The sequence below is a fragment of the Pteronotus mesoamericanus genome, unplaced genomic scaffold, assembly GCF_021234165.1.
Source record: "Pteronotus mesoamericanus isolate MK-2021 breed Mesoamerican mustached bat unplaced genomic scaffold, CSHL_Meso_final contig_90, whole genome shotgun sequence".
Taxonomy (NCBI): domain Eukaryota; kingdom Metazoa; phylum Chordata; class Mammalia; order Chiroptera; family Mormoopidae; genus Pteronotus; species Pteronotus mesoamericanus.
In genome coordinates, this window is record NW_026555277.1 from 2,674,618 (window position 1) to 2,702,071 (window position 27,454).

The 27,454-nt window shown below is 42.3% G+C and overlaps 1 protein-coding gene across 1 annotated transcript in view; it reads right to left on the bottom strand.

Moving 5' to 3' along the window:
* RHBDD1 (rhomboid domain containing 1) overlaps window positions 1–27,454 on the bottom strand; it is a 106,048-nt gene that overhangs the window by 41,757 nt on the left and 36,837 nt on the right. The window contains exons 4-5 of the mRNA XM_054585605.1: window positions 9,651–9,739; window positions 6,641–6,697 (exon numbers count right to left, since the gene is read on the bottom strand). Coding sequence (XP_054441580.1) covers window positions 6,641–6,697; window positions 9,651–9,739 — 146 coding nt within the window. The remainder of the gene's footprint in view (window positions 1–6,640; window positions 6,698–9,650; window positions 9,740–27,454) is intronic.

The window sequence follows — 27,454 nt, forward strand, 5'->3', positions numbered from 1 at the left end:
GGAAGAGATTTTTTTCCCCCCAGAGAAAATTACCAAGCTAATGCTGGCATAACGGAAGAGAAGTAATAGTCTGTTTTATTTTTTCCCTTCTTTTATACTCTTTGAAGATGATGTTTCAAATGTTTAATTTATATGCTTTTTGTTGTTGATGAAAATTCCTACCTTTCGCTATTAGTCTTATGTCATACGTCACCATATCAGTCAAAATCACAGGACATGCCTGGGTGTAAGTAACCTGATTGCTTTAATAAGGCTATAGGAAAAAAACTCACAATCAAGCCAAAAACAGGAACACTGTTGTGTAGAATCCAGTAAACTGAGATCTCATATTCAGAATCTTTGATAATTGGTCCTCAAGCTATTTCAAAATTTACTTTTGTGTTGGTCATGAATAAAAAGCTTTCCTAATATACAAGACAGAGAGGGCAGAAAGTTTAACTATTTCCCATACGAATCTTCTGGGACTCTAAAAGTCTTTATTTTATTATAAACAATGAAATGACAATAAAATACACCAATTCAGCTTCAGCTGACATTATAATGCAATTAAATGTGTTCATAAAAGTATTTGTCATGTAAAGTATTTGTGCCTAGTGGTTATGTTTTATAATGCTTTATGGAGATATAATTGACATCCTATACAATTTACCAGTTTACTGTGTGACTCATTGGCTTTTAGTATATTCACAGAGTTGTGCCACCAACACCACGATGGATTAATTTTAGAGCATTTTTTAACACTCTCCCCCAAGAAACCTGTAGCCTTTAGCTACTCCCCCAACATTTTTCCCAGCCCTAAGTAACCACTAATCTACTTCCTGTTCCTATTGTTAAGCCTATTCTGGACAAGCACATAAATTGAGTCATATAACATGTGGCATTTTGTCTCTGGTTTATTTCACTTAGCATAATGTTTTCAGGGTTCACCCATGTTGTAGCACGAATCAGTACTTCACTCTTTTTCATGGCTCAATAACATTCCATTGTGTGACTATGTCACATTTGGTTTATTCATTCATCAGGTGGTAGACATGAAGGTTATTTTTACCACTTAACTACTGTGAATAATGCTGCTATAAACATTTGTGTACAAGCTTTTGCATGGACATGTTTTCACTTCTCTTGGGTACATACTAGGAGTGGAATTGCTGGGTCATATGGTAGTTTTGTTTAACTGCTAGAAACTGTCAGAATGTTTTCCAAAGCAATTGCACCATTTTACATTCACATGGCAATATATATGGGTTCAGAATTCTCCACATCCTCACCAACACTTGCTGCTATTTGTCTTTTCAATGATAGCAATTCTAGTGGGTGTTAAGTGGTAATCTCACTATGGTTTTGATAACTAATGATGTGGAGCATCTTTTCATGTGCTTATTGGCCATCTGTATATCTTCTTTAGAGAAATGTCTATTCAGAGCCTTTATCCGGTCTTACTGATAAATGCCACACTCTCCTATCTTGGTACTGCTTTACTGAATGTCCTTGAATGTCACAAAAATGAATAGTTTAAATAAAAACTAAATAAAATTGTTCTGGATTTTTTTGGGGTGGCAACTAATTCTGACAAGACTTGCTCCTCATGTAGTAAAAATTAGTGACAATTTACTAACTTCCTCCAATAACCCAACTTCTACTTTCTCACATTTCCCATGTCAGAATATTAACATTACGACATTTAAAATGGGAGAAGGATATAAGTAAATTTCCCAAATCCTCACAGTGGTTTAGGGCTGAAGTGGGATCTGGATACAATTTTAAAAATGGAAGCCTTTCCTCAGATTGGTCTCTCGTCAACAGAACTATCAGGAAGACTCAGCTCCCACTGCTGTGAATAACACCCACCGGCAAGCCTGCTGTCCTGAGAGTGAAGGAGACTGGGGCATGCCTACCAATCCTGCTTTTACACTATACTATAAGCACACACAGGAGACAACGTCCATATAAGGATAAATCGTCAAATCACAATCGATGTATCTTCCTCACAAAGAACAAGAGAGAGGGGCAACTATTCTAAAACATAACAGACTATTTATGGATGTCACTGAATACCATGCGATGCTTCAGCAATCCCTGAAAAGAGAGACTGTCCAATTCCCTAAGACCGCCAATTACGTTATTGCAACAAAAATGCATATTGGGCACTTACCCATATGGCTCATTACCACTTTCAAACCCCTGTGGAAAGTCATTCTGTTACAGGAGGTGTAAGCAGCGCTCCTACCTACTCACCCTCAAACATGTTCAGCTAATTCAAAATCCAGTATAACCCAAAAGCTCCACATACCCATCCTGGACAGATATCAGAAATACCAGCTCCATCTGTAGAGTTTTAATCTCCAGGTAGGTTTGCTATGATTTCAGGCAACATTTTCTTGGCATATAAAAACATTTTTCTTCACATTATTTCTTAAAAAACAACAACCCAGACTTAATCAAATAAACTCTACAACTCTAAACATCTGAATATTATAAACTCTAATTCAGTGCTTGTCAGACAAAGCGTGGGGAGAGGGAAAGTTTTAGTGCCTTAAGTCAAAAAGATCAGTGTGGTTAAAGGTTCTATATCGCCAGTCATAAATCATCAACGAGCCCAACAATCCCATCCACATCTATTATAATGAGAACAGGTCTCCTAGGGCCAAAAATTTTCCACAGCTGTTCTGCTGGGCCAATCAGGTATTTCTAAATCTTCGTAATAAACATGGTTGGAAAAATCTAACAATCAAACACATAGGATAGATAAGTTAAATTATGTCCTGCGATGAATACTAGTTTAATATTCTTTTGTAGACCTATACTTTGGCTCCACAGTAAAAGAGACTCTGGTTATCATTACTCTCTTAACTATTCCTCCATCTGTTCTTTATACACATACCAGGACTTCATGGCAAAAGAGATCAAGGAACACCACCAAGAGGAGAAAAATTGGCAGCAGCTTTTTAAACATTCATGAGGTTCTTTGGCCTCTAAAGGCTTTTTCGGCTAAGGACAGCCACAGTCAGAATAAACCATTGCTTTTAAGAGATGCATATGCTCTCATCAAAGTTCCCTCGATGACCGTGAGCTTGGCCACCTGGCCTGGTGTAGCGCTGCCTTTGAAGAAATCCAATCACTTCAGAGAAAGGAATGTAAATGAGGCGATCTCACCGGGGACAGGCGGAAAGGTAAAGGGGGCTTTTATTTTTGCCTTTAGTTCCCTGGTCTGTGTGTTTTGCTGTGCATAAGCCTCTTTCACATAAAGCAAGAAAGAAGCAGCCGCCCCCTCTACCCCCGCCCCGCCCACTCCTTTTTTTAAGTAATTGCAATAAAAGGGAAGAAAAAACAGGAAGGGAGACTGCTCTGTTTTGTAAGATTAAATCAGCAGAACGCCCATCTCATACCCCTGACCAACAGGAAAAGCAGGGGCTAGGAATCAGTGACCTGCACGTTCAGTCCTCGTCCTAATACCGACAGCCTGTCTGACATTAGCCAAGTTACTTAACATTTCTAAACCTCCCTTCCCCAGCTGCCACATGAGATACTAAAACTAGGTAATCTGTGGTAGTTTATGCCATGTCTGTGCACTACTCTTTTTGTCCAGGGGAACGTTCTTGTTTCTTTGGGAAACTGTGAAAAATGAACCAGGAGGGAAGCCCTTTTTCCTCTAATAACTTCAAGGTGTGAGAGGCCATGCTGCCTGCCCAGTGGAGAGAATAAAGTCATCAGGAAGACAGAAGTTGTCATGGGAGGTACAACCAAAGTGGCCTTCCCATCCAACCCCAGTTTTTAGTCATGCAGGCCAATAAAGCCCCTTTGTACTGAAGTCAGTATAAACTGTTCCCTACACTCAACGACAGAAGGACCCAATGCTCCTCCACGTGACTCTACAGTTGACCCTTGGACAATGCTGGGGTTAGGGGCACCTAACCCCACCCCCACGCAGTCAATCATCTGCGTACAACTTTTAACCACCCCAGAACTTAACTACGAACTGCCTCCTGTGGACCGGAAGCTTTACCGTTAACATTAACAGTTCATGAACACATGTTTTGGATGTTATGTGTATTACATATTGTATTCTTACAATAAACTAAGTTAGAGAAGAGAAAATGTTATTAAGGAAATATGGATGAAGAGAAAATACGTTTACAGTGCGGATGTATTTATTGAAAAACTCCACACGTAGTGGACCTGCGTGGATCAAGCCTGTGTTGTTCGAGGCCCACCGTACATAGCAGCTGTGCGATACCTAACCAGCGTGCGCCCTCCCTTCAGGCGCGCCCGCAGGCAGAGGTGGGCAGAGGGGCACCGCCCAGCCGCTGTCCCTCTCCTGCACCGAGGCCACATTTCCAGGATTTTAAGCAAACACATCACCAGCTCTGGAAGCCTCTTCTAGGGGGCAGTGACAGTCTTCACTTCTGAGGTCCCCAAACCGAGGTAACCCCTAAGTAAGCCTATGATCTTTGTTACTGGTCCCATTCGAATCAACTAGGAAGCTTTTAAAAAAGGGTCCAAGGCCCTGTCTCCATCCCTACTCGGATTTAGTGAGTCTGGGGTGAATTTGAGGCATGTTGTAAAAGCTTTCAGTTGATTCATATAGACAGCCAGGATTGATATTCATGATCCCAGGCTTTAGAACTACATCAAATACATAACTTGTCACTCCAACAGAATCACTCCACTGATTAAATCCTTCAGTGGCACCCCAGCACATTCTAGATAATTCCAAACAGGCCTTTTCATAAAGGCCTGGAAAGCCCTTTACCGACGCTGCCTTCCCAAACTGCCCCCCACTGATGGAGACCCAGCAGTCCTCTGGGTAACCCTCAGAAACTGCAGCCCCTCCCCGCCCGCCCAGGCCCCGTGCTGAGTGCACTCCATTCAAATTGCTGCACAGACTCCTTCTGTCTGGAGGAAGGAAGTGAACTGGACTAGCCGTCCACCATAATCGAGTAGAGGACTGGAGAAAATATATGAAACTAATGTTTTCGGGTGTGGTGTAACAGGTGGTACAGGATTTCAAACCTTTAGAGAAAGGAAGTCAAGGAAATGAGCCTGGGGCACTTCCCAGGCAGTGGTACTGGGATGGGGAACGTGGCTGACTCCCTGCACTGAGTTGGAATTTGCAGGGCGGAGTACACACAAGGAGAGAACTGGGTGTATGAAGAAACCTCCCGACATCTGCATGGAGTTCCTTGGAGGTTTGCCGACTATTAAGCCATGGGTGCTTAGACATTCCATGAGGCCAGGCCAAGAATGACAGAGCTATAATCTGAACAGCTCCCGGGGCTCAGGCAGGGCTGGGAGACCTTAGCGTTCCATCCAGCAGGACTGGAGAGCCCTCGTGGAACAAAAGGCATTCAGGAGAGATCTCAGAAAAGCAACGCCTCAGTAATAGTGTGGCATGAACCCCCTGAAAAATTACTTTAGATCAATTCTAACTAATTTTAAAACAAGCCCTAGAAGGATCAAACTAATTGCCAAGGAACTTAACTGAGTGCCAGAACAGAGTCCAGTTTCCTTTAAAAGAAGATAAACTTGAGTTCTCAACACCACAATATATGCAATGTCTACCATCCAATCACATCTCACTAAGTACGCAAATCAGTGACCCACAACCAGGAGAAAGAGCAATCTAATGAAAGATGCAAGAAAGAACTACATGTAGAGAGAGGACAGAATTAGCAGTCAGGGACTTCAAGACAGCTGTTGTAACTATGTTCCGGAGTTGAAGAAGAACAGGAATATCCTGAGGAGTGAAATGGAGGCAATTAGCCAGGGGTCAAAAAGCTACAACCTGTGGTCCGAAGTCAACCCGCTTTTGTACGTAAGGCTTCATTGGAATGCAGCCACGCCCCTTTGTTTATGAATTGTCTCTCTATGGCTGCTTTCAGGCCAGTGACAGGCTGACCGGTTGTGACAGAGACCATATGGCCAACAGAGTCCTTAGAATCTTAAACATTAGCTCCCTGGCCCTTGACATCAAAGACTGCAGGCCCCAGATTTAAGCTACCGCAGTTTTCAACAGGCACAACTGTAAAAGAGACCCAGGGCTTCCGGAGCCCCTGGCTTCTTTAAGACCTGCTGCCGTTTCTGCTCCGGGATAATACAGGGCAGCCTTCCCAGGCTGGAATGTAAGGGCCCTGGCTTAAAGCAGGTCACATGCTTTAATCAGAAGTCCCTTCTACCTGTTTACACAGACACCTAGAAAATCCACAGCATTAACTATCAGAGGAATGCCTATCTCAGGATAAGTGTGATTCTTTCTGAATAGGTAGTTGGGGAGAATTAGGGAGAACGGTGTGTCTGAAACTAACTTCTAACACTTAGCCAGCAGGGCGTTCTCTTAGGCTGAGAATAAAGGGGCCTCAATCTAGTATGAATCTCTTCATGTCTGAGAGACCTCATGCTCATCATACAATGTCTCCATGGCATTGTTATCTCCTTGCTTGGTCTTCCCAACCCACCCACCCAGATATGCCCCCTGGGCTAGCGCACCATCGAGCTTCCAGGCACGACGGAGGCACAACGACATCACGTGTGCACTGCTCCACGACACCATCAACTAGCATTACCTTAAAGTGGCTCTACAGGGGTCAACACTGTAGTTTTTAAAAATTCAGTTAAAATTTATTAAACAAAATGAAGTACTTACCTGAACTATTAAAATAGTGTTGCTGTCTTCGGTCACCAGTATTGAAAGAAAAAATGCCTAAAGAGGAAGGAAACAAACATTTTAATAGTTGCCATAAGGCTTTTTATTACCCCCAGTTTTATTGAAGTATAACTGACAAAAAATTGTGTATATTTAGGGTGTGCAATGTGAGTTTTTTAAAAAGCTATGCATGTGATGATTTAATATACATACACATTATGAAATGGTTGCCATAATCAAGATAATTAACACATCCACCACCGCACAGTTACCTTATATTGCATATGTGGGGGGATTCTTAAGGTGTACTCTCCCAGTGAATTTCAAGTACATGACACAGTATTAACTAGAGCCGTGATGGTGCACATTAGATCGTCAGCACCTACTCATCTTAGGACAGGATGTTTGTACCCTTTGACCACCATCTCCCCACTTCCCCCAGCCTCTGGCTACCACTGTTCTAGTCTCTGGTTCTATGAGTTCAACTTTTTTAGATGCCACATAGAAGTAAGATCATACAGTATTTGTCCTTCTCTGCCTGGCTTATTTCACTTAGTGTAATGTCATCCAGCTTCATCTATTTTGTCACAAATAGCAGGATTTCCTTCTTTTTATGGCCGAATAGTATTCCATTGTGTATATATATTATTGCATATATAAAGTTGTATCATTCTTTCTCTCTATATATATCTCAATATACATAATGTGAAATATCTATATCTATCTACATATACTCATGTTTTCTTTTATCATGTATCTCATAATTTCTTAATCCGTTCATCCATCAACAGACACTTGGCTATGGAGAAAGACATTGTAAAGAACATGAGAGTGCAGCTAGCTCTTTGAGGTACTGATTTCATTTCCTTTGGATATATACTCCAGGGTAGAATTGTTGGGTCATATGGTAGTTCTATATTTAATTTTTTGAAGAACCTCCATACTTTTTCATAATGGCTGTACCAATTTACATACCCATCAATGGGGTACCAGGGTTCCTTCTCTCCATATCCTCACCAACACTCACCTCTTGTCTTTTTGATAATAGCTGTCTTAACATATCCTGATTTCAAACTATATTACAAAGCTACAGTAACCAAAATAGTATGGTGCTGTCATAAAAACAGACATATGGGCCAATGAAACAGAATAGTCCTAAGGTTTTAACTGTCAATCTTTCCAATAAGGAAGTTCTTGTAACCAAGTCCAAGGTCATTTCAATTGGTTTCTAAACAATTGTTAAAATAAAGTCTCTTTTTTGGGGGGCTAGCCCTAGAACATGTGGGGGACAATGAAACCCTGACTTACACTCTCTGAAGTTCCTCAAAGGTTTCTGTTGATGATCTTTGCTTTCCAAGGTACCAAGTTTCAGCTCTGAGACCTCTGTATAAGTAGAGATGCTCTGGCTATAGAGAGAACTCACCCTCAGCAAGACTGTTAGGAGAGCCATGCTCCTCACCCTTCCTAAGGGACTGTCCCCTCTCTTGTCTTTAAAAGGGCAGAGGGATGGGCAAGTCAGCACTGCTGAAGGAAGGGAGAGAGGGGTGCCCCTCTCCCAGAAGTAACCAGACAGCAGCCTGCATGTGTGGTTCTTTTGTAGAGGGATCTTGTGTCACCTCAATTCCCAGATCACTCTAGATCTCTCTCCTGCTCTACCAGAAAAAAGGCACAGAGACTGCAGGCTCTCTGTAAATAGAACTGAATGTTTGTTTCCACTTTTATTTTCTATTGTATTACTTTGAAAATAGAATGATGCAAAACCAAGACGCCATAGAAAAAAGGCAAGGTTTTAAGAAGGAAAGCTTGAGAGTTTAAATATTATAATTGCAGGGGAAATCATCTTTAGAACAGAAAATACTTGCCTACATTTTGTAATGTGTGCAGAAAGCATTACTAACCACTTCATCTCCAGACACACATAGAAATATGAAATGAAACATTCAGCTCCTGAGAATAATTTTTTTTTTCTTTTATCAGTATTGAGAGCATTTGGGCAAGAAAGCTCATTACTAGATTTCCATTATTAAGTTGTATCAAAAATATAGTAAAACTGGACATTTTCAATAAGTGAAGCTCCCACTGCCTCCTCCAAGCACACATGCTGGAAACACACTAATAAGAAAATGCAGAAAAATGGAACCTGCTTAGATGCAGCACGACCTGTAAAAGTCACCCGGGAGCGAACACAACCTGCTAACAAGGGCACCCAGGCGGTGCCTGGCAAGCTCTCTAATACCATGAATACTGCAAGGTCCTCAAGAATACCAGTCATCAGCACAAGCTGCGAAAACAAGTCATTTGTGGTGCAAGAAAAGGTAAAATAGTCTCAGAAGATTTCCAATGAATAAAAGATGAAATATTGGAGTCCAGACAGTCTATAAAACAAGTGTTTGCAAAAGAGTGTCCTTAGAAGTCATAACCAGCATAGCTTTTAAATTGAGGTCTAAAAAATTAATATACCACTAAATAAAATAAAGTATTTATATTGAGCATCAGTTTGAAGGAAACAAAAGGAAAAAAAAATCTTTAAAAAGCAGGAGCCAACCTTTGAGCAATAGCAGACTTGGGCTGGCCCCACACGAGTGTGTCTCCCGCCAAGGGCCTAGTGGTCGCTCTGAACTCTTTCAAGTGCTGGCCCTGAACCTCAGTACAGACTTTTCTTTTTCAGCTTGCCTTGCACATTTATGAATGCATGGAATGCTGTAGGATAATGCATTACTTAGCTTTCTGCATTTTCAAGGAACTCGTGGATTTCTGTGAATAGCATTAGTGCTGAGAGTATACATGTATATTACTATCTGCCCCCTAAGAAAGCCACAGATTTCAAATGTGGGTCTGCAGCCTCTTTGGAGCAGTGTGAGGAACTGTGTTATACGTCTTGGTTTAAGAAGAGACTTAAACCATTGGGAATTCCTGAGCAGACCCACGGGGTAACTTGGAGTTGCTTCTGTTCCCATAAAAATGAAGATGAACTTCCAACTTGTCATGTCAAAGGTGCTTTGTTCTGTACCTGCGCACATTTCCATGATTTTCTTCAGAGGCCCGTGGATGTACATGAGTCCAACAAGAATCCCGGCCAGATGCCCGGCGAAGGAAGTCCTAGGAGAGAAGGAGACCCTTTGTGAGTGTTTGTTCTGCTGCTGATTACAGCCGTCCTGTCTTCTCATTAGCCCAGCGCATGTCAATTAGTCACAGTCTGCAGGCTTTGTTCCACACCACGTCTTTTATGCTGAGCAGCATTTAACTCAGTCCAAAGAACAACATTTCCTACCTTAGGAAAAAAAAAAAAGGACAATGAATAACAACCACCACATGTTTAAAATGCAATATCCGTCCTTGACCAAGAGCAGTGGGCTGGCTCCTTCACAGCAGCTGAGCATTCTGTCAGGACAACCCATTATATTGCTGCTCCCAGTTTTTCTCTGCGGTTCTTATCGCAAAACGTAATGACATCAGTTTTCTCTGAATTAAATCCTGAACAATCTAGCCCCTGTGAGGACAGTATCGACCTGCGCTCGCAGCAGAGCAGATAGCTGTATTTTTACATGTCCCTGACCAGGGAGGCCGAGAGCAGGGGACACTCGCGGCCAAGACTGTGGCGCCCGCACACCCACCCCGAGACTGGCCTCCCTCTAGTCGTCTTCGTATGCACCTTTCGGTCGCTCAGCAAAAAGACACAAGAATGTAAACTTCAAACTCGGTAGATGGGTTAGGGCATTAAATTGGTTCTACTCTTCTTAAGATAGCATCTAAGACCAGCAATCATGTATACATATAAAGTCAAGGCAAGCCACAGCTAAGTATATGCTGAATTCATAGAGGAATAAATGAAAGAAAATCGCCCTGCAGGCCTCCCGGCCCCCAGCCTTGCTCTCAGGGGGTCCCACATGTGGCCCCCAGGGACGCTCCTGAAACCGAGGGCAAGGCACGTCATTGCCATTCTGGGAAGCTCAGCCTTCTCTGCAGCCTGAAGTCAAGGCATTCCAACGCTTGGCCTTGCCCGTTCCTTCCCTCCACCCTCGCTGTCCTCTACATCCATCCCCCACCCACAACCAGGCCCCCTCCATGTGCTCATTGGAGACCATGAGGCTTAGCTAAGCACACCTGTCATAAAAATCAGGCCCCAGCTGAAGTGTCGCTCTTCCCTTGCACCACCTTCCTTCCCCATGGAACAGATCCAGCATTCTGGGTAGTAGACGTGTTTACACGCTTTCCTGTCTGTCTGTCTCTCTGTCTCTCTCTCTTAAAAACCCCTTGAGGACACTCTTAGTCATTTGTTATGCTAAATGGGAAGATGAAAAAAATTTTAAAAGGTCAAGTAGATGAATACATTTCCCTGGCTTGCGGAAATGACCCCTCACTCCAGAAGGGGGGCAACTGAGAGTTACCAAGGAGCCCACGGGAACTCCAGGAGCGCTGGGATTTTTGTGCTTTTCACGTATCTATTACACACGCCTAGGGCAGTGCCTGGCCTGGGCAGACCTTCAAACATGTGCTGAAGGCGTGGCTTCAGGGTCCCAGGGTGGGTTCATCCAGACCAGCGGCAGGCAACTTAAAACTACGAGATCTCCAACTTGGAGGACTTGCTGAGCCATGGCAGGGAGGAGGCGGAGGGTCAGTTACCCACACCCAAGACCTAGAATCAAAACCCATGCACGACACCTACCACGGCAACAGCCAAAAGAGGAAAGAGGCCCCAGAGCACAGGCAAGGCAGCAATGAGAAACTTCCACTGTCGGAGGCCTAGTGGGAGGCTTGTCGGCTCTTGGGGAGAATAGGCCATGGAAAACCCTTCAGAGAAAGAAGGAAAGGAAGCCCCCTGTAGACTGGATGGCACTGAGGCTTGTCCCTATTGGCCGATTCAATCACGCCATTGCCCACACAAGCCCCCGCGTATACCACACACATTGCAAATCTCTCCCACCCCCCCCCCATACACAAGCATTCCTCCAGCAGAGCTGCTATTTTCATATAACATCCTCACCTCCCAGTGTGCGTAACTTGATAATGAAAATATGGGATCAGACTCTTGGTTTCCCACTTTCAGAGAAGAATAACATGAACTGTGCTTCTCTTTCACTTTTCCAAAAAATAAAATAAAAGTGGGGCTTATTTTATTCTACTTTTAGGCTAAATAACACACTCCAACTGGTTCTAGAAATGGCAAAGAAAGTAGTAGTTTGAGGGATACATAAAAAGAGGCCAGAATCAATTTTTTTTTAAAAATAGTAACCTCAATTTAACTGAAAAGAATAAAATAACATCAATATTTTTAAAACTTTCTAAACCAATCTTTATGGTGAATCCTATAGTTTTAAAAATAACGTGAAAGAAAATTTCAATTTAAAACCCCAAACTATCAATCCATCAATCTTGGATTTCATTTACAATTTAGCGTACAATACAGTTTAATGAATTTCTTACCCCTCTAAATGGGTTTGTAGAAGTTTTAGTTGTAATCTAAGTGTCCTAATAGAATTGCAAAGAACTGACAGACCAGAGGCCACACTGTATTCTTACCCTCCAATATTCACATTTTCGACAAAGTCCCATCTCAAAACTCTAGCCATCCTTGTCATTTCATTTCAGCTCTATGAAGATATTCTTCTTTAAAAAATAAAGGTAGGACGAGATTATGATCTTATTCAATTGAAACTGAGAATCTCTCAGTATTTCACATAAAAAAGGGAAGGTTCTAAGTGCATGCTCCTTTTAAGAGGTATATTAACTTTCCCCATGCCTTCGGTAACCATTTGACAAAGGAGCTCCCTTCGCCCTCTGGGGATACCCTTGACCCTTATCCTGGGAGAGGAAATGGAATGAGATTGGGGTCGCTTCTCTCCAGCAGGACTGGCATTGGTGCACCCACCCCTGCCCCTGGGGGGTGCTGCGGAGGCACAAGGAGGCCTGGGGAGGTGGGTGGGGGTGGAGATATCTGAGAGCTCTAATCAGTGGCTCCGATCTACCTTCAAATGGAACAGCTTTAGAAACCAATTGCGTTATAATGATCATTATTATACAGGCAAAACAGACCTTTTGACGTTTGAGGAGTCTGAGGGCTCTGTGCCTTCACAGCAGCCCTGTAGGAGGTGCGGGCTACTCTGGTCTCAGCTCTACTTGGAGGGCGACACCTCAAGGGACAGGCAGGGGACACGGGATACTTTAGGAACAGCTTCCTCTAGACCTTACTAGGTTCTAGGTTAAAGCTGAGGATTATGTTACAGCCTCCCACCCTCTATCCTAAGTCAAAGTTATACCTCAGGGACAGACCCACCACATTCAACTTTACATTCGTGGCCAGCCTGACACTAACACTCAGTAAATCTGGTTGACATTTCTCAGTAAATAAGTACTGAACAGGTGGTGGAGTAGAATTAAAATTGCACGTGTATCTAACATACAACTGAAGTATAAAAACACAAGTTGCACGTGGTCACCAGTTAATAGTTGTATTAGTATCAAATTTCACTGAGAGGTAATAATTGAACATAAACTGCTCCCCTCTCCCCGCCCCCGCACCATAGACAACAAATGTGCTCAATTCACAAAGGGTTGTACTAAACCTATTATTATACCTTAAAATTGGTCACTTAGAAGCTTTACTCCTTCTGATAGCTCCCCAGTGACTCCCTTTAGAAAATCCTGACAGCTACAGTCCAATACCACCTGTGGCAGTGAGACAGAGTCAGAGGGGCCTGATACATCACCGTTGTGGCGAGCCACACCGGTTGTGCAGACAGACCGCAGTGGAAGGAAAAGTAATCTGTCCAGGGCCTCAAGAGGTCCACAGATAGTGGAAATATCCAATATCCAACCTCAGGTCATCGAATCTCAACCTCGGAGCGAACATCGACGTAATCTCATTTTAATAGGGGACAGTACCATAATCCAAGAGTTCCTAACCACGGTCAGGTTCTAAGCCCCTTGAAGTGTGTGATGAAAGAAAGCCGTGAGTCCTGTCTGCAGGGAAACTACACACGCACAAAATAACTTTAAGAAGATGGCTGGAATTCCGTTAGTAGACTTCTCATTCAAAACCCTTACCTGAAGTGAAATAATCACCACAGAGAGAAGACTTTCAGCCATCAAGCACCAAGCCTGCGTAGTTATAGCCTCAACTGGAAAAACATTTTATTTGTACTCCTATCCGGACAGGGAGACAGCCAGTTATTTAGGTTACTTAAGTTTATTAACATGCCCAACTTCTCCATTGTGCCATTGCTCTGCCGTGGTGCAACCTGCTTCGGAGTGCAATTTCCTTCTGGCGGGAGCCCCACTTCTACTAATTCTTCCAGTTAAAGGCTGAGGGTAGAAAACTCTGCTCGTCTTTGTATGTCCAAAAGTGTCTTTATTCCCATTTCCTATTTGGATGATAAATACGGGCTCTACGGATGCTGCTGAGAAATGTCAACCAGACCTTCATTCCTCTGCAGGCAGCCTGTCTTTTCTCTCAGCTTTCAGAATTTTCTCTTTATTTTAGATATACTGTCATTATACCACAATCATTCCAGTTGTCGATTTCTTTTATCCGCCCTCCTTGACATCTGCAGTGCTTTTTCCATCTGTGGTCCTTCTACAATTCTGAAGAGCTGTAGAAAGTGATTATTTCTGTCCTGCGGACCTCCAGATATGCCGCATTTTGCACACTTCCTGACACCGAGAGGGGCTCCGTGTGTGTGTATGAAAATAGAAAAAGAAAAAAATGGAAAGGTGGAATCAAATCAATGGTGTTACACATGACTTCTAAGCGATAGTGATGGTGAAAAGGTAATTATGGAACAGAACTAAGATTAAGATATTATTGTGTCTTATATGTCAATTATATCTCAAAGCTAGAAGAAAAGATAGCGTGGGTTTCAGTTATGCAAACTGTATGCAGATACTATTATCACCACCACACAGTGTTCTTTCCTCTCGTGCCAGCATCAACTGATTCTCAGTCCTCTGAGAGGCAATTTGTGAGGCTAAGTGCTTATGCAAAACGTCCCTACTCACACGTGTCACTGTTAAAGAATCAAAAGCTAAAGCTATGATTGAAAGCTGTGACAAGCTTTAAAGGTCCTCCTCTATTACATGGCAAATTCTTTCCACAGTTGAAGGAGCTGCCCTCTCAGGCATAGCTTAGAAAACAGAAAATGGATTCCTCTAAGACAATCTCCCAGTGTGTGCGGAGCAAATGGCCTCTTTAAGGATGGAACTTGATGGAGACACAGTGTTGGACAGGAAAGAGAACAGGTAAGGTAAGAGGCAGTCAGCTAGAGGTGGACTATTGCAGCGGTCCCCAACCTTTTTGGCACCAGGGACTGGTTTCAAGGAAGACAATTTTTCCAGGGTGTGGGGAGGGGGTGCAGATGGGAGGCAGAGCCATTCACCTCCTGCTGTGCAGCCTGGTTCCGAACAGGCCACGACAGATACTGGTCTGTGGCCCCGGGGGTGGGGCACCCCTGGCCTATTGTATTGTACATCCTGTAGTTTCCTCCTGTAAAGGCAGTTTTTACCAGTGAGGGCCCCAGCTGATCAGAAGTTCTGCAGCTTCGGTGCCTTAATAAATGGTCCCTGGTTGACGTTCCAGCAACAAGTGGCAGTGAGAATTTTTCAGGTTGTTGAATATTAATGCCGTAGGAGAGATCTTGATAAGATAGCTTCTTCCCAAGGTAAACTGTTAAACTCTTTTCTGTCCTTGATGCTTTCTTCAGCCACTGTAGCAACATGCATCTTTGGCGATGGCAATTTGGGAGGGACCTGGTCTATATGTTCTCTATCTTTACCATACCTCCCTCAGGATCTCCTCCTGCCACCTTTGGCCACGGAAGCAAAAACTAGACACCTCCTAATATTACATTCCCCCAAAGGTAGCTATATTGGCAATGCAACCTCTACAATCCATGTTAATTTATTAAACGCGGCACCAACCTCAGACATAGCGCTGGGCGCTGAGCACTGACATTTACTGAAGTCCCAGGCAGACATGATCCAGACAAAAAGTAGGGTGCTGCAAAGGTAGAAGAAACCCCTTTACAAAAGAACTTCCTAGATACAAGATGATACCCAGCAATTCCTCAATTCTCAATGCCACGTCCCTCCGCCTGGCCCCAGGGTGATCCCAGAGCTGGTTCACGGGGGCAGAACCCATTCACTGAACAAGTGCTTACTGACCGACTACGACATACGCAAGACAAACACGGTCACTGCCTCACGGAGCTCACACTCTAGCAGGAGAAACACACACATGCGCGCGGTATACCTGAAATGCAGCAATGTTAGAAAGACAGGCCACTTTCCCTGGAGTGGGCTGGGTTCGCTTCTTAAGTGGCACTGAAGGTGACAGCCACAGGGTTTGGAGCTCGTGTGCCCCATGAGGATGGGAGCTTATGGAAGGAAAAGCATATACCGAAGAGCTGGGAGGCTGGGAAGAACCTGGTATTTTCAAGGCACTGACATAGTGATTAGATGGCTGGAGCCTAGTCGGCAAAGGGTAAGAGCATGGGGTATGGCCTGCAATGAATTTGGGAAGAGAGGCCAAAGTCAGATTCCATACAGGCCTGTGTGTCACGGGATGGAATTTGGGTTGTTTTCTAAGTCCAGTGAGAGACCAGTGGAGAATTTTAAAGAGTGATCTATTCTGTCTGCTGTGAGAACAGACTCTAGAGAGACAAGAGACAAGAATGACCAGAGTAAACAGAAGAGCGGCGGGCGGGGGTGGATGGAGTCAGGTGAACAATGGTGGCAGCCTGGAGGCGAGCGGTGGCAGCAGAGGTGGGCAGAAGCGGATGGCTTGCTGTCTAGTTTGTTGGTGAAGGTAGAAGGACTTGCTGAAGGATTCCTTGTCAGGGAGTGGGAGAAGGAAAGGAAGAAACCTAGGCTTTGGCTTGTGCAACAGGAGGGATGATGGAACCACTTACGTGGGTGGGAAGAGAATTCAAGGGCTCAGTTTGGATGAGGTCACTTGGAGATGCCTGTAAGACAGCTACACAGAGATATCTAGTAATGTATTCAACAGGTAGCTGGATACAAAGTTGGAAATTGAGGGAGAATGATTCAAAATATTCCTCCTGTATTTCCTCTGACTCCTAGAGTATGTGTATATAATATAACTATAATGTCTATCTACCTGTAACATAGAATACATTGTATACACACAGAATCTAAAAACAAGATTTAAAGAAAATACATAAAAACAGTAACAGATAACATGGGATAGTAACACCCTCCTTTCTAATTTCCAAACTTCTTGTACTAGCGTTTTAGGAGTTTCATTATTATTATTGTTTAATCAGACCAGAAACTGCGCAAAGCTCTTATGTAAAGAACAGAATTTCTCTCATCAACATAGTGGATAAATCTTAAGCATATTTTTTGTCACTGGGGTTAGTTGTTAAGAACACCTCCTCCATTTGTCACATGCAAGTGGTTTTAAATCGCACTCCAGGTGAAAATCGCAATCAGTAGCTTTGTAGTATTTCTAAATTCCTGTAGAGTCTTGTTGCTACTCAAATATCTTTCAAACCAAAATGCAAGGTTGTGCCAAATTAAAAGAAAGCACAGGTAAGTGAAATTGTACACAACATAAGTGAACAAGAATCTCTCCACACATACACTTAACTGGGCCACAGATGGCAAAGACTCAGTGCAACACTGTGAGGCCTGTGTCCTTTGGCTCATCAGTCACTTCATAAAACCAGACGCTGCCTAGAGTTCCCCAGCCCACACCTTCCATATTCGCTGTCAAGTAAGTTCCATTTGCTGAAACTCTCTTCACCGGCTCTGCACCCTCCCACCCCCCTACCCCCACCCCCACCCCACCCTAGCCCAGCCCAGCGCAAGCCGTGGGACCATCTAGGAAAGTGGCTCTGAGCAGAGGCACTGGACTCGGACACCCAGGAGCGACTCCTGGGTCTGACCTTCGGAGTCCCCGCGAGCCTTCACCAGCTCTCACGCTGCCACAGCCTTCGCCCCTTCGTCCCTGCTTGGCCGGCCTAGCCCTGCCCCAGCCCACTGTCTCCACCATGACAACAAGCGTGTCCGCCAACGAGCAGCCTGACACCAATCCACACGCCTTTTGGTAGCTCCCCAGTGTTCCTATAATAAAATAAAAGCAAGGCTTGCTATACCCATCATGCACCTCTGCCTGCCTCTTTAGCCTTATCTCTTGACTGCCGGCCCCCAGCCCTATGCTACCCCAAGCTTGAGCCCTCCCCAGGAGCCAGGCTCCCACCCTTCATGACTTCATATGCTCTACACCTCTGCCCCCCACATCGCCCCCTAAGCCCTAGCCAAGCAGCCTTCCGGACACTCGGCCAGTGCCCTGCCTGGGGACGGGCGGGGCGCCCCGAGGCTCCTCCCGGCTCCTCGCTAGCTCTGCTCCCCCGTCATCTGCCGATTTGTCTGCCCTCACACTGCGGCTTAATCCAGCGGCTCTCAATCCTATCATCCATCCCCAAGGCCCCCTGAAACCTAAATATTTTGTAATGCTTACGCTGTTTTCTTGAAATGGAATTTATAAATAGCACACCTACACACATACTTTTAAAACCGCAGACCCATCCACACATACAATCTCAACTCCACATACTGCCCTAGCTGGAACAGTAAGAAAAATGTGTAAGAAGTAACGTGATCAAGTACGAAGAATGATCCATGCTCCGGCACAGCACCATCAGAAGGCTCCAAAGCGGGCCTCTGCCTGCAGCCACATACAGAATCTGCGTGACAGCGAGGACAACAAGTGCAGGTGGACAGAGGCGGCTTTCGGTGACTCAGACGCCACATGCAGGGTTCCATCAGTGACACAGCTTTCTGTGAGGGCAAGCAACTTTCAACTCCAAATGAAGCAAAGTAAAATTTTCCCTTGAGCTGCATTCACAAATCAATTTACAATGTTCCTGGAAAAGTCACTGTATATTAAATCCATGCCAAAAAAAGAAAAAAAGAAAAAGAAAAAGAAAATCTGCATTTATATGAAAAACACAATTAGGTTTTAGGCTCAGATAATCACAAACAGCTTTTCACCTACATAAATATCCTTTCGACAGATTGGGGGTGGAAGGGGGAGGCTGCAGGCCCATTCCTGTTGCTGGGGACTGTCTCGCGCGCGGTAGGACCGCTAGGACCTCCGGCCCCAGCTCACCAGATGCCAGTAGTGCCCCCACTATCATTATGACTAAAAACAACCCTGCAATTTTGCTAAACCCTTCCTGGAGACCAAGCGGGAAAAACCACTGGCTTAAGCACACAGCAAGTGCTTATTGAATGTTTGTTGAATTGATGACCTTTAAGTGTTAGGCCTCAAAAATATTTCTTGTCAAAGTGCTTCTCATGTGACTATGCGCTGCTCAAATTCCAAAGATTCCGAGTAAATCGACAACATCTTGAACTGATATGTGAGAGAACTTCCCACCACAACTGAGATGCTCACGGGGAGTTGGAATATTTGAAAGAGGCTGTGATCGCTCCCACATTGCGCTGCAGTAGAATAAATGCAACTTGGCACGTGAAAAATCCTCCGCCATCTGCTATTACTATAGATAAAAATATTTCTGGATACCACATGAATGACTATTTGCATATCACCTCCAGAAAGTAAATATAAAATGAAAGAGAAGTTGGATTGTTTGTAGCCTGGTTTTAGCGTGTGCTAGTGTTAGGAAGCAAAGAGATGTTCCCGTGAGCTCAGCCTTGAAAGGTATTTTCGGAAGGCGTGTCATGAATGGAAATCCCACGGCAACTGAGCTCTCCGAGGCTGCAGTCACTTGTGACTGGCTTGTGACCTCAATGAATGGGAGCTCACCACAGGGACAAGAAGAAAGGGCAGCAGGGAATAGTCTCAACTATGAACTGTGGAAGCGACCTCTAACCTTGCTCTGAACCCACAATGACATGAACGAACAGGCTACCGCTGCAGGTTGTAGCCTGACCCTCTGCTTCTTGGTGCTGGCTACATACTCAGGTCTCCCAAAGGGGCTTTGAAAATTACAGCTTCTTGGACTCTGCTCCCAGCAATGCTGCAAAAAATGCTCTGGGGCGGGACAGACCCTGGCACTGTTTTGCTTGGTTGGTTATTTTTCTAGTTTTGTTGTTTTTCATTCCCCGAGTGACTTTTAGTGTGTTGAGGTTAAGCATCATTGATCTTAAGCCCAGGTTCAAGTTCTAATGGTGAGATTTCAGCTGTCATAGTAGGCCAACAAGAAAAAACATTTTGAGCGTAGGCAAGACTCTTCACTGTACAAATCACTCCCACAGACGGGACACCTGTTTCCCTTCTTCGTAAATTGGACTTAATATATTCTACTGTAATGCTGCAAGAGAGTAAGTATAGCTTTGAAAATTCATGCACGGAAACATATGGACTTACTTCAAAAGATTTACATGTTCTTTGGACTTAAAAAAACCTGATAATTCAGCTAGTGTGTCCCATAGCCAAGAAAGTCATATGCACATGGCTGAAGATGACAACAGTAAAGTGTTAGGGTAGTCTCTGAATCCCTAGATCCAACACAAAGCTTGGGAAACAGAGCTAGATCACAAAGTTAGCCCATCATTTCAGAAAAATGAAATGCTACGGTGGTTAAATGTGGTCTGAATCTGAATTCTGACTATGAATGCCCCGCGGACTCTATGAGTCAGAGACCTGGGCGTGATTGACATACGCTGCTTCTGCAGTATTTGCTGCCATGCCTGTGAGGCACGGTTAATGTTAAACGAGAGCACAGAACCACCAGCTACATGGTTCTGAAAGCTGCCCAACAGAGCAGAATCTGTTTATGCAACGCACCTGCTTAGCTGAACATCTGTGAACAGAAGTAACCCCAATGAAGCCATGAGACCCACATGGACTCATCTCAGAGCACTGCCACCTTCAAAGACACGCAGTCCTGCCTCCAACGGAGGTCCGATGGCAGCCAGAGCACAGGCACAGGACCTGCACTTGGCCAAAAGAGACATCTGTATCTACTCTTTAGAATCTAGTGATGACAAGAACCCAATGGCCCCGTGGCAGTGAGCGTCCCTCCAGTTCTCAGAGGTGTCCCAGGCCAGTGCTTCAGTTTTCTCAACAGATCTGAAGATACCTGATGTCCTTCCAGTAAACCCTTTGGGGTTTAAGTTTGCCAGAGCTGACTTCTACTATTTTCAGCCAAGGATCCCAACTAGTAGGGTACAGAAGGATGCTGAGGAAATACCATGTTTTGCTGTGTATAATGTACTTCCATGTATAATGCATACCCCTGTTTTGTGCACATTATCCATGGGAGCATTATACCTGTGGTAAGTAATCATTATACCCATGTATAATGCACATCCTTATTTTTCCCTCAAAACTTTGGGCAGAAAAGTGTGCCTTACACACAGCAAAATATGGTAAGTAGCTCTATATTCTCTGGAATTTCTCTCCTTGGGATGGCGTGAGATAGGAGCTGTTGGTCAACTCTGTCACCATGTGGACAGAACTCACCTGAAGCCAAAGACCTAGGTCAGCTGTACCCAGCCTCCTGACCCACAAACACAACAAGATCATAAATGTGTGTAGTTTTAAGTCACAACATTTGCTATAACCTGTTATATGGCAACAGATGACTAATACAAAAATCAACACAGGGAAAAATTATAGGGCCAGGATACAGAGATAAAATACTGATCGCGTTGCTTGAACCCTTGACTGACACATCAGAAGTCTTTGAAATCTTGAACTGTACCACTGGAAATTTTAATGATGTAAGCTAATAGAGGTCCTTTTTTTTTCTTTTTTTTAAATGAAGTAGGTTTGAGCTAGGTTTCTTTAAATAGTAAGCAAAAGAATCTTGACTTAGGTATCCAAAGATGATAGAGGCCATGTAGAGCCAAAAGATCTCAAAGTCTCAAAGGATTCTGCTGTGTGCTATGTCTGCCCCAGCATAGGCTGGAAGACTCCGGATGGGATGTAGGACTTGAGGATTCTAATAAAAGAGTCAAAACAAATGTTATCCCATTGAAGAGATACTAACCGAAGTGTTCAAGTCACTGAGTTAATTCCCAGAACCTGTACCCACATAGTAGATATGTCTCCTCCTCATTGTCAGAGATAATAAAAATATTATTGTAAGAAAATACATATAAAGTATTCCATATAATGCCTGATGCAGATATTAAACAAAATGTGAGCAAAACCCCAAATGTCTTACATTTTTTTAAAAGTGAGAAACACTGTTTTCAAGTACTCATTTACTTGCTCTATTAAAGAGCTTTCGAAACCCATAGATAATTTATTCAGTAAGCTGTTAACAAATGCTTCCAAGGGGATGAAGTGATCACGTGATTCAAAAAAACCTGGATGTGCTCTGACCGGCTGGAGCTTCATCAGCCCTTCTTCTTGTACCCACAGAAGACAACTCAGGGGCACCAAAGAGGTGGTAGCTCTTCCAAAGAGCCAGTCACTTATTTCTGGACTTTTCTCGTGTTATCTTTTTAATTCCCCCAACAAGCTCCTAGGATGGGAACTATTATTGGTCCCATTTTACAGATGAGGAACTGAGGCTTAGAGAAAGAATATGGGAGTGGCACCCAACAAACTGGTGCTGAGAGAGAGAACGTTCAGCCGTGAATCCATCCTTGTATTCCCTCACTCACGGATACACCTCCTTGCCTTTGCCTGGCCTCTGTACATTGGGCAAAGTAGAATTAGGATTTATAATCTGCAAGTGATGAATGTGAGAACAAGACCCCAAAAGTATGACTAGGAGCAATATAATGGTTCATGTAGCACAGTCTAACAACACGATGGATCATCCTGGGACACACAAAACATTTCCACATAATAAAATAAACTACCCTGATTTGCATCCTCAAAAAATTTTTCAAAAAACAATATTTGCCTTCTTCAAAATCTACAAAAACAGCTGTTTCACCCTCACCAGTGTGGCTCAGTTGGCTGGGCGTCACTCCAAAAAGCAAAAGGCCGCAGGTTCTATTCCTAGTTAGGGCACATGCCTGGGTTGAGAGTTCAGTCCTGGGTCGGGGTACATATGAGAGGCAACTGATTGATATTGCTCTCTCTTTCTTTCTCCCTCCCTTCCCCTCTCTCTAAAAATAAATAAATAAAATCTTTAAAAAAATTGTTTCACCACATGGTTTTAACTTCCTTTACTATATTCTAAGAATTTTAGTGGCCCTTGCCTCAGCCAATCCTTGTTTTACTGTAGATTCTTAGGTGTAACTTAAGAAAATGCAATTGAAACTAACATGTAAAAATCTATAAAAGATTAAAGAATCTCAAACCATCATTAAAAAGAAGGACCTCTGAGGAGGACCTTAGAAGAACATGGAGCACATATGGACTCTCTCTCTCATTAGCTGGGCAGTCCATCTGCACCCCAGTGGGAACCACCAGCTCTGCTGTCTTTTCAGACAGAGTATGCAGAACAAGTCGGCTCCACAGTATCTGAGGTAGCATTACAAACAGTGTGCGTACAGTCTATAATCAACACAGTCAAGCCGCTTGATAGCGATCACATTGCTATCATAGGCAGTGCACTCAGAGGGACGCTGGAGTGGAATTTATGAATTTTAAATGAACTTTTACCATTTCTTAGGGACCATCTTTACAATTACTGCTACAATGCAAAAAGCTTTCAACCTAATGTTCCAAGACAGGTGTCTTCACCCTTCCCATGCCTGTCTAACTACAACCCTCCAATTATGGTGACTGTGCCTTCAGTTATTTCCCAACCCTGCAAACACAACCTTAAGTCTCTCGCCATGAAAGGTATTTAATGCCCAACTCTGATATTCTCAGATTAGAGATTTCATAACTGCAGAACATGAACAATACAACTATCACTAGTGTAAAACACCGACCAAGGAAAATAAAACCCAGTCGTAGTCGTGATAATGATGATGATGATGATGATGAAAAACTACCTTCAGAAAAGCTACCATTGTTTATTGGCAGGAGGAAGGACTGCACGTAATGCTATGCATTCCATTTAGCCTTTGCACATAAACAGGTTTTCCTTTGTTGTTTCTCAAGAAAAGAAACTTGGGATATGATCAGGAGAAAAATGAGTCATGAGTCATGAGTCAATAAGAAATATGGCAAGGACTCATAGTAATCTATGAATTAAGAGACTTGAATTAGGCAGGAGACTCTTAATATTCCACAATGCTGCTCACCAGCTCGCTCCTGGCTGGGCGGGCAAGCTCTGAGGACTCGAACACAATCCAAGTGAAGTACCCCGCTGCCTCTTCTGTCCTCACTTCTCCTTCTGCAGCACACAGGAGGGAAGAAAAGGGAAGGAAGCTCCCCTGAGAGTCAGCCATCAAGTTAGATAAACCAGACAAGGCTTGATATTAGAAACCAATTTCACCATACGTACACATGTAGTGTCTATGTTGAAATGACTTTTAGGCAAGGCAATTCTCTAATGGGAAAATGCAAAAAAAAAAAAAAATCAGTAACAGTGAATTTCCATCAACACTACCTTGGTTATTAGTAAAAAAGATAGATTGGAGAGTGTTCATTTTTAATTCATAAACTCTATTTGTATATTCAGTACAAAAGAGCATAGCAAGTTTATAAAGTCATTTTTCTGCCACCTGCTTAGTACTGAATTATTTAAAACTGATTTGAAAAACACACACACACCTGACAGTTTTTAAAATACTGTTTGACAACAGCGTTTTCAACATCTATAAAAATATGTGCTAGAAAAGCAGATTCTGTACACGCTGTCTTTCATTAGCAAGTCCAAAAGTATTTTTACCCATGGGTGCATCACACTTCAAAAATCACTTCAGAGGAATAGGCAATGTGACCCTTTGTTCAGAGTTGAAATTACTCTGTATATATCATCCAGTGAATTCATACAACCCTCAAAGTAAACCTAACTTGTTCATCAAAATGTGCACAGTATCAGTTATGGGAGTTATCCCTCAAAAGTCACAGGTTCTCAAGTCCTCCACAAACTGACACTGTAATTGAGTGTTCTCTAGGTAAGAATTGATCGAATGCTGCACATCTGATACTAATACAAAATAATACTGAATGTAAAAAAAAAAGAGCTGATCGATAAACTCTACAGCTTCTGATGCAATAGTGATGCAGCCATTGGAATATATTAAGGAAACTCGAAAGACTTTAAAAAAATTATACAGATATTGTTTGGATTACAAAATTTCCATGTTTTCTTCTAAGAAGAAAATTTCGTTTTACTAAATTAATCCAAAGCTTTAACACAGACATAGACACGTACACACACACACACACACACACACACACACACACACACACACACAGTTATCTCTTAGGACAGAAAAAGATAACCCCTGAAAACATACAACCTTCTGGAAGCTGATATATCTCCCTCATATCTATGTTTGTATTTTCTCTTTTTTATGTGCCATTTCAAGTTTTCCTTCAAATTTTCATAGTTAAATTTGCCACAGGCTTGCATACTTGATTTGTCTTCAAAGATACAGCTCTTCAAGGATCAAGTCTATCATTTTTTTTCTTTTTAGTTTAAATTTTCCTTTCATCAGTATCAATTCCACTTCCTCCAATCTTTTATTTGTTCCTTTTCTAGCCTCTTAAGTTCAGGGCTTAAACTATTCCCTTTTAAATTTTCTTACTATAATATAAGAAGCATTTAAAGAGTTTTTCATAGCCCACATGTTGGATATGGAGTATTCTCACTGTTCATTAAAGTCTTTTTTAAAAATTTATTCTTAATCAGGGAAGTATATAAATTTTCAGTGGAGTATGATTATTGTGATTGTTTTTTCTTTTGCTCAGATTTAGTTTTTTACATTTTTATTATTATTTGGGATCAGAGAATATGGCCTACAAAATCTATTTTTAAGAGGCAGCTGAAGTTGCCTTGGTAGCCTAGTGCAGTCTGTCTGTCTCATGCAGGGACGTGTTGTCTCTGTGTGCACGGGGGACCATGCTCTGCCAGGCATGGAGGGGACTTCCAGTGTTCTAGCCCAGCTGTCGAGATGCCTTTTCAAGTCTTCTGGGGGTTTGGTTTCCCCTTTCCTCATTTGAATCCCAGGCTTTGCCTTGGAGTTCTCTACTCAGTTTTCGATCTGAGTTCTTTCCTTTTTGGTCCACTTTAGGCTTTTGGACTTGAGTCAATAACTCAGCTATTTACATTTTGCCTATTATCTTCAATTAGGTGGCCACTCTGGCTTTATTCAAAAAAACATTTGTGAATACATTTATTGAGTCATTATGATGTGCCAACTATTATTTTAGGCACTAAGGACAAGCAGTGAACAGGGTAGACAGGTGATATCCTTGCCCTCCCAGAACTTGGGAGAGACAAGCAAGTTAGGATTCATGAATATATGCTCCTATGTACTTATATTTTAACACCTCAATTTTCTACTGCAAATAATGCATGCTCACTGTAGAGAATTTGACAAAAACAAAGAGAAAAAATGATAATCCCATAACCTTACATTAACTACTACTACCATTTTTACATGTCTCTCTATTCCTTTTAGTGGCTATTCTTCCTTTGGGGAAAAAATTAATCATATTACATATAATGTTTTGTAGCCTACTTTCTATACTTATACTGAAAATTTTCTAATTCTATTAAAATAATTTCTCAAAATAACATTTTACTGGCTGTATAATATTCTATTACATCATGATTTATTAACTTATGTACCTATTACTGGACAAATATGTGGTTTCCAATTTTCCAATACTTAATGACAATAAATATGTCAATTTTTTTCTCCACTTCTGGTCATTTACAACTTGAATAGGTTTCTAGAAAGATAATTACTGAACTAAAGAGTATAAACTTTTTACAGCTCTTGAGTATTAGCTACTGATTGACTTTTTTTCATATACTGTCCGTTGATGGACTTTACCAATTTGCCTATTAGTATTTTTCTTGTGGTTATTATTGCTCATCACAAAGCTGTGATCTTCTTTGTCCTATTTTCTAACTCTTTCAACTTTTGTTTTGATTTATAATGAATTTGGATCTAAAGAAGACATTTTTGTTGCTTTTGCCTTCATTTGAGATTTTGTTCATTGTTTTTATGTATTTTATACATTTCTTCCCAACTCAATGACTGGGAATTTTCCCTCACACATTCTTAGACAGTTTTCAGAGATTACATTTAAGTCTTCTAGGCATATTGTACTGAACATTTATTTTGGAGTATAGTGAGGCAAAGCTATATCTTTAGTCTCTTCAAAATGATTAAAAAATTCAAGTGCATGTACTAAATAACCTTATTTGCCCTACTGATTTTTCAAATATTATCTTTACTATGTTGTTGGCCTACTTATTTGTTATTATGTTTGTGGCCTGTTTTATCCTCTTTTAAAAAGTAGGAAAAAAGGGGTATTTCAGAATCAAGAATTATGGTAATATAAGACACATACATTGCTAGAAATAAAACTTATTGTTTATTTGACCTGTGTGTTATAAATGACTACAAAATTAAAATGCTCTTCTCTTGTACTCAGAGGGGAACAATGTCCACTTAAAGAGAGATAAATTAAAATCAAATTATTTTATGTCTCCTATAAGCTAATGAGAAGCCAACTTTAAATGGGAGAAACGTTCAGCAGTCTGCAGCCTGTTCTCAGCTGGTTATCACAGAATAATTGATGTACTAATGGCTTCAATTCATAGCACAGACTGTCTGCATTTTGCATAATTTGAACCAAACCTGAATGTAAATGGAAAACAGTCCTCTTGACTATTTAACTCCCATGACTTTTAACTAAAAATCCCTTAATACTGCAGAAGAGGAAGAAGAAAATTAGCAAATGTAAGGAACTTTCTATTTAAAAACATTCTTCCTTATACTGAAATGGGA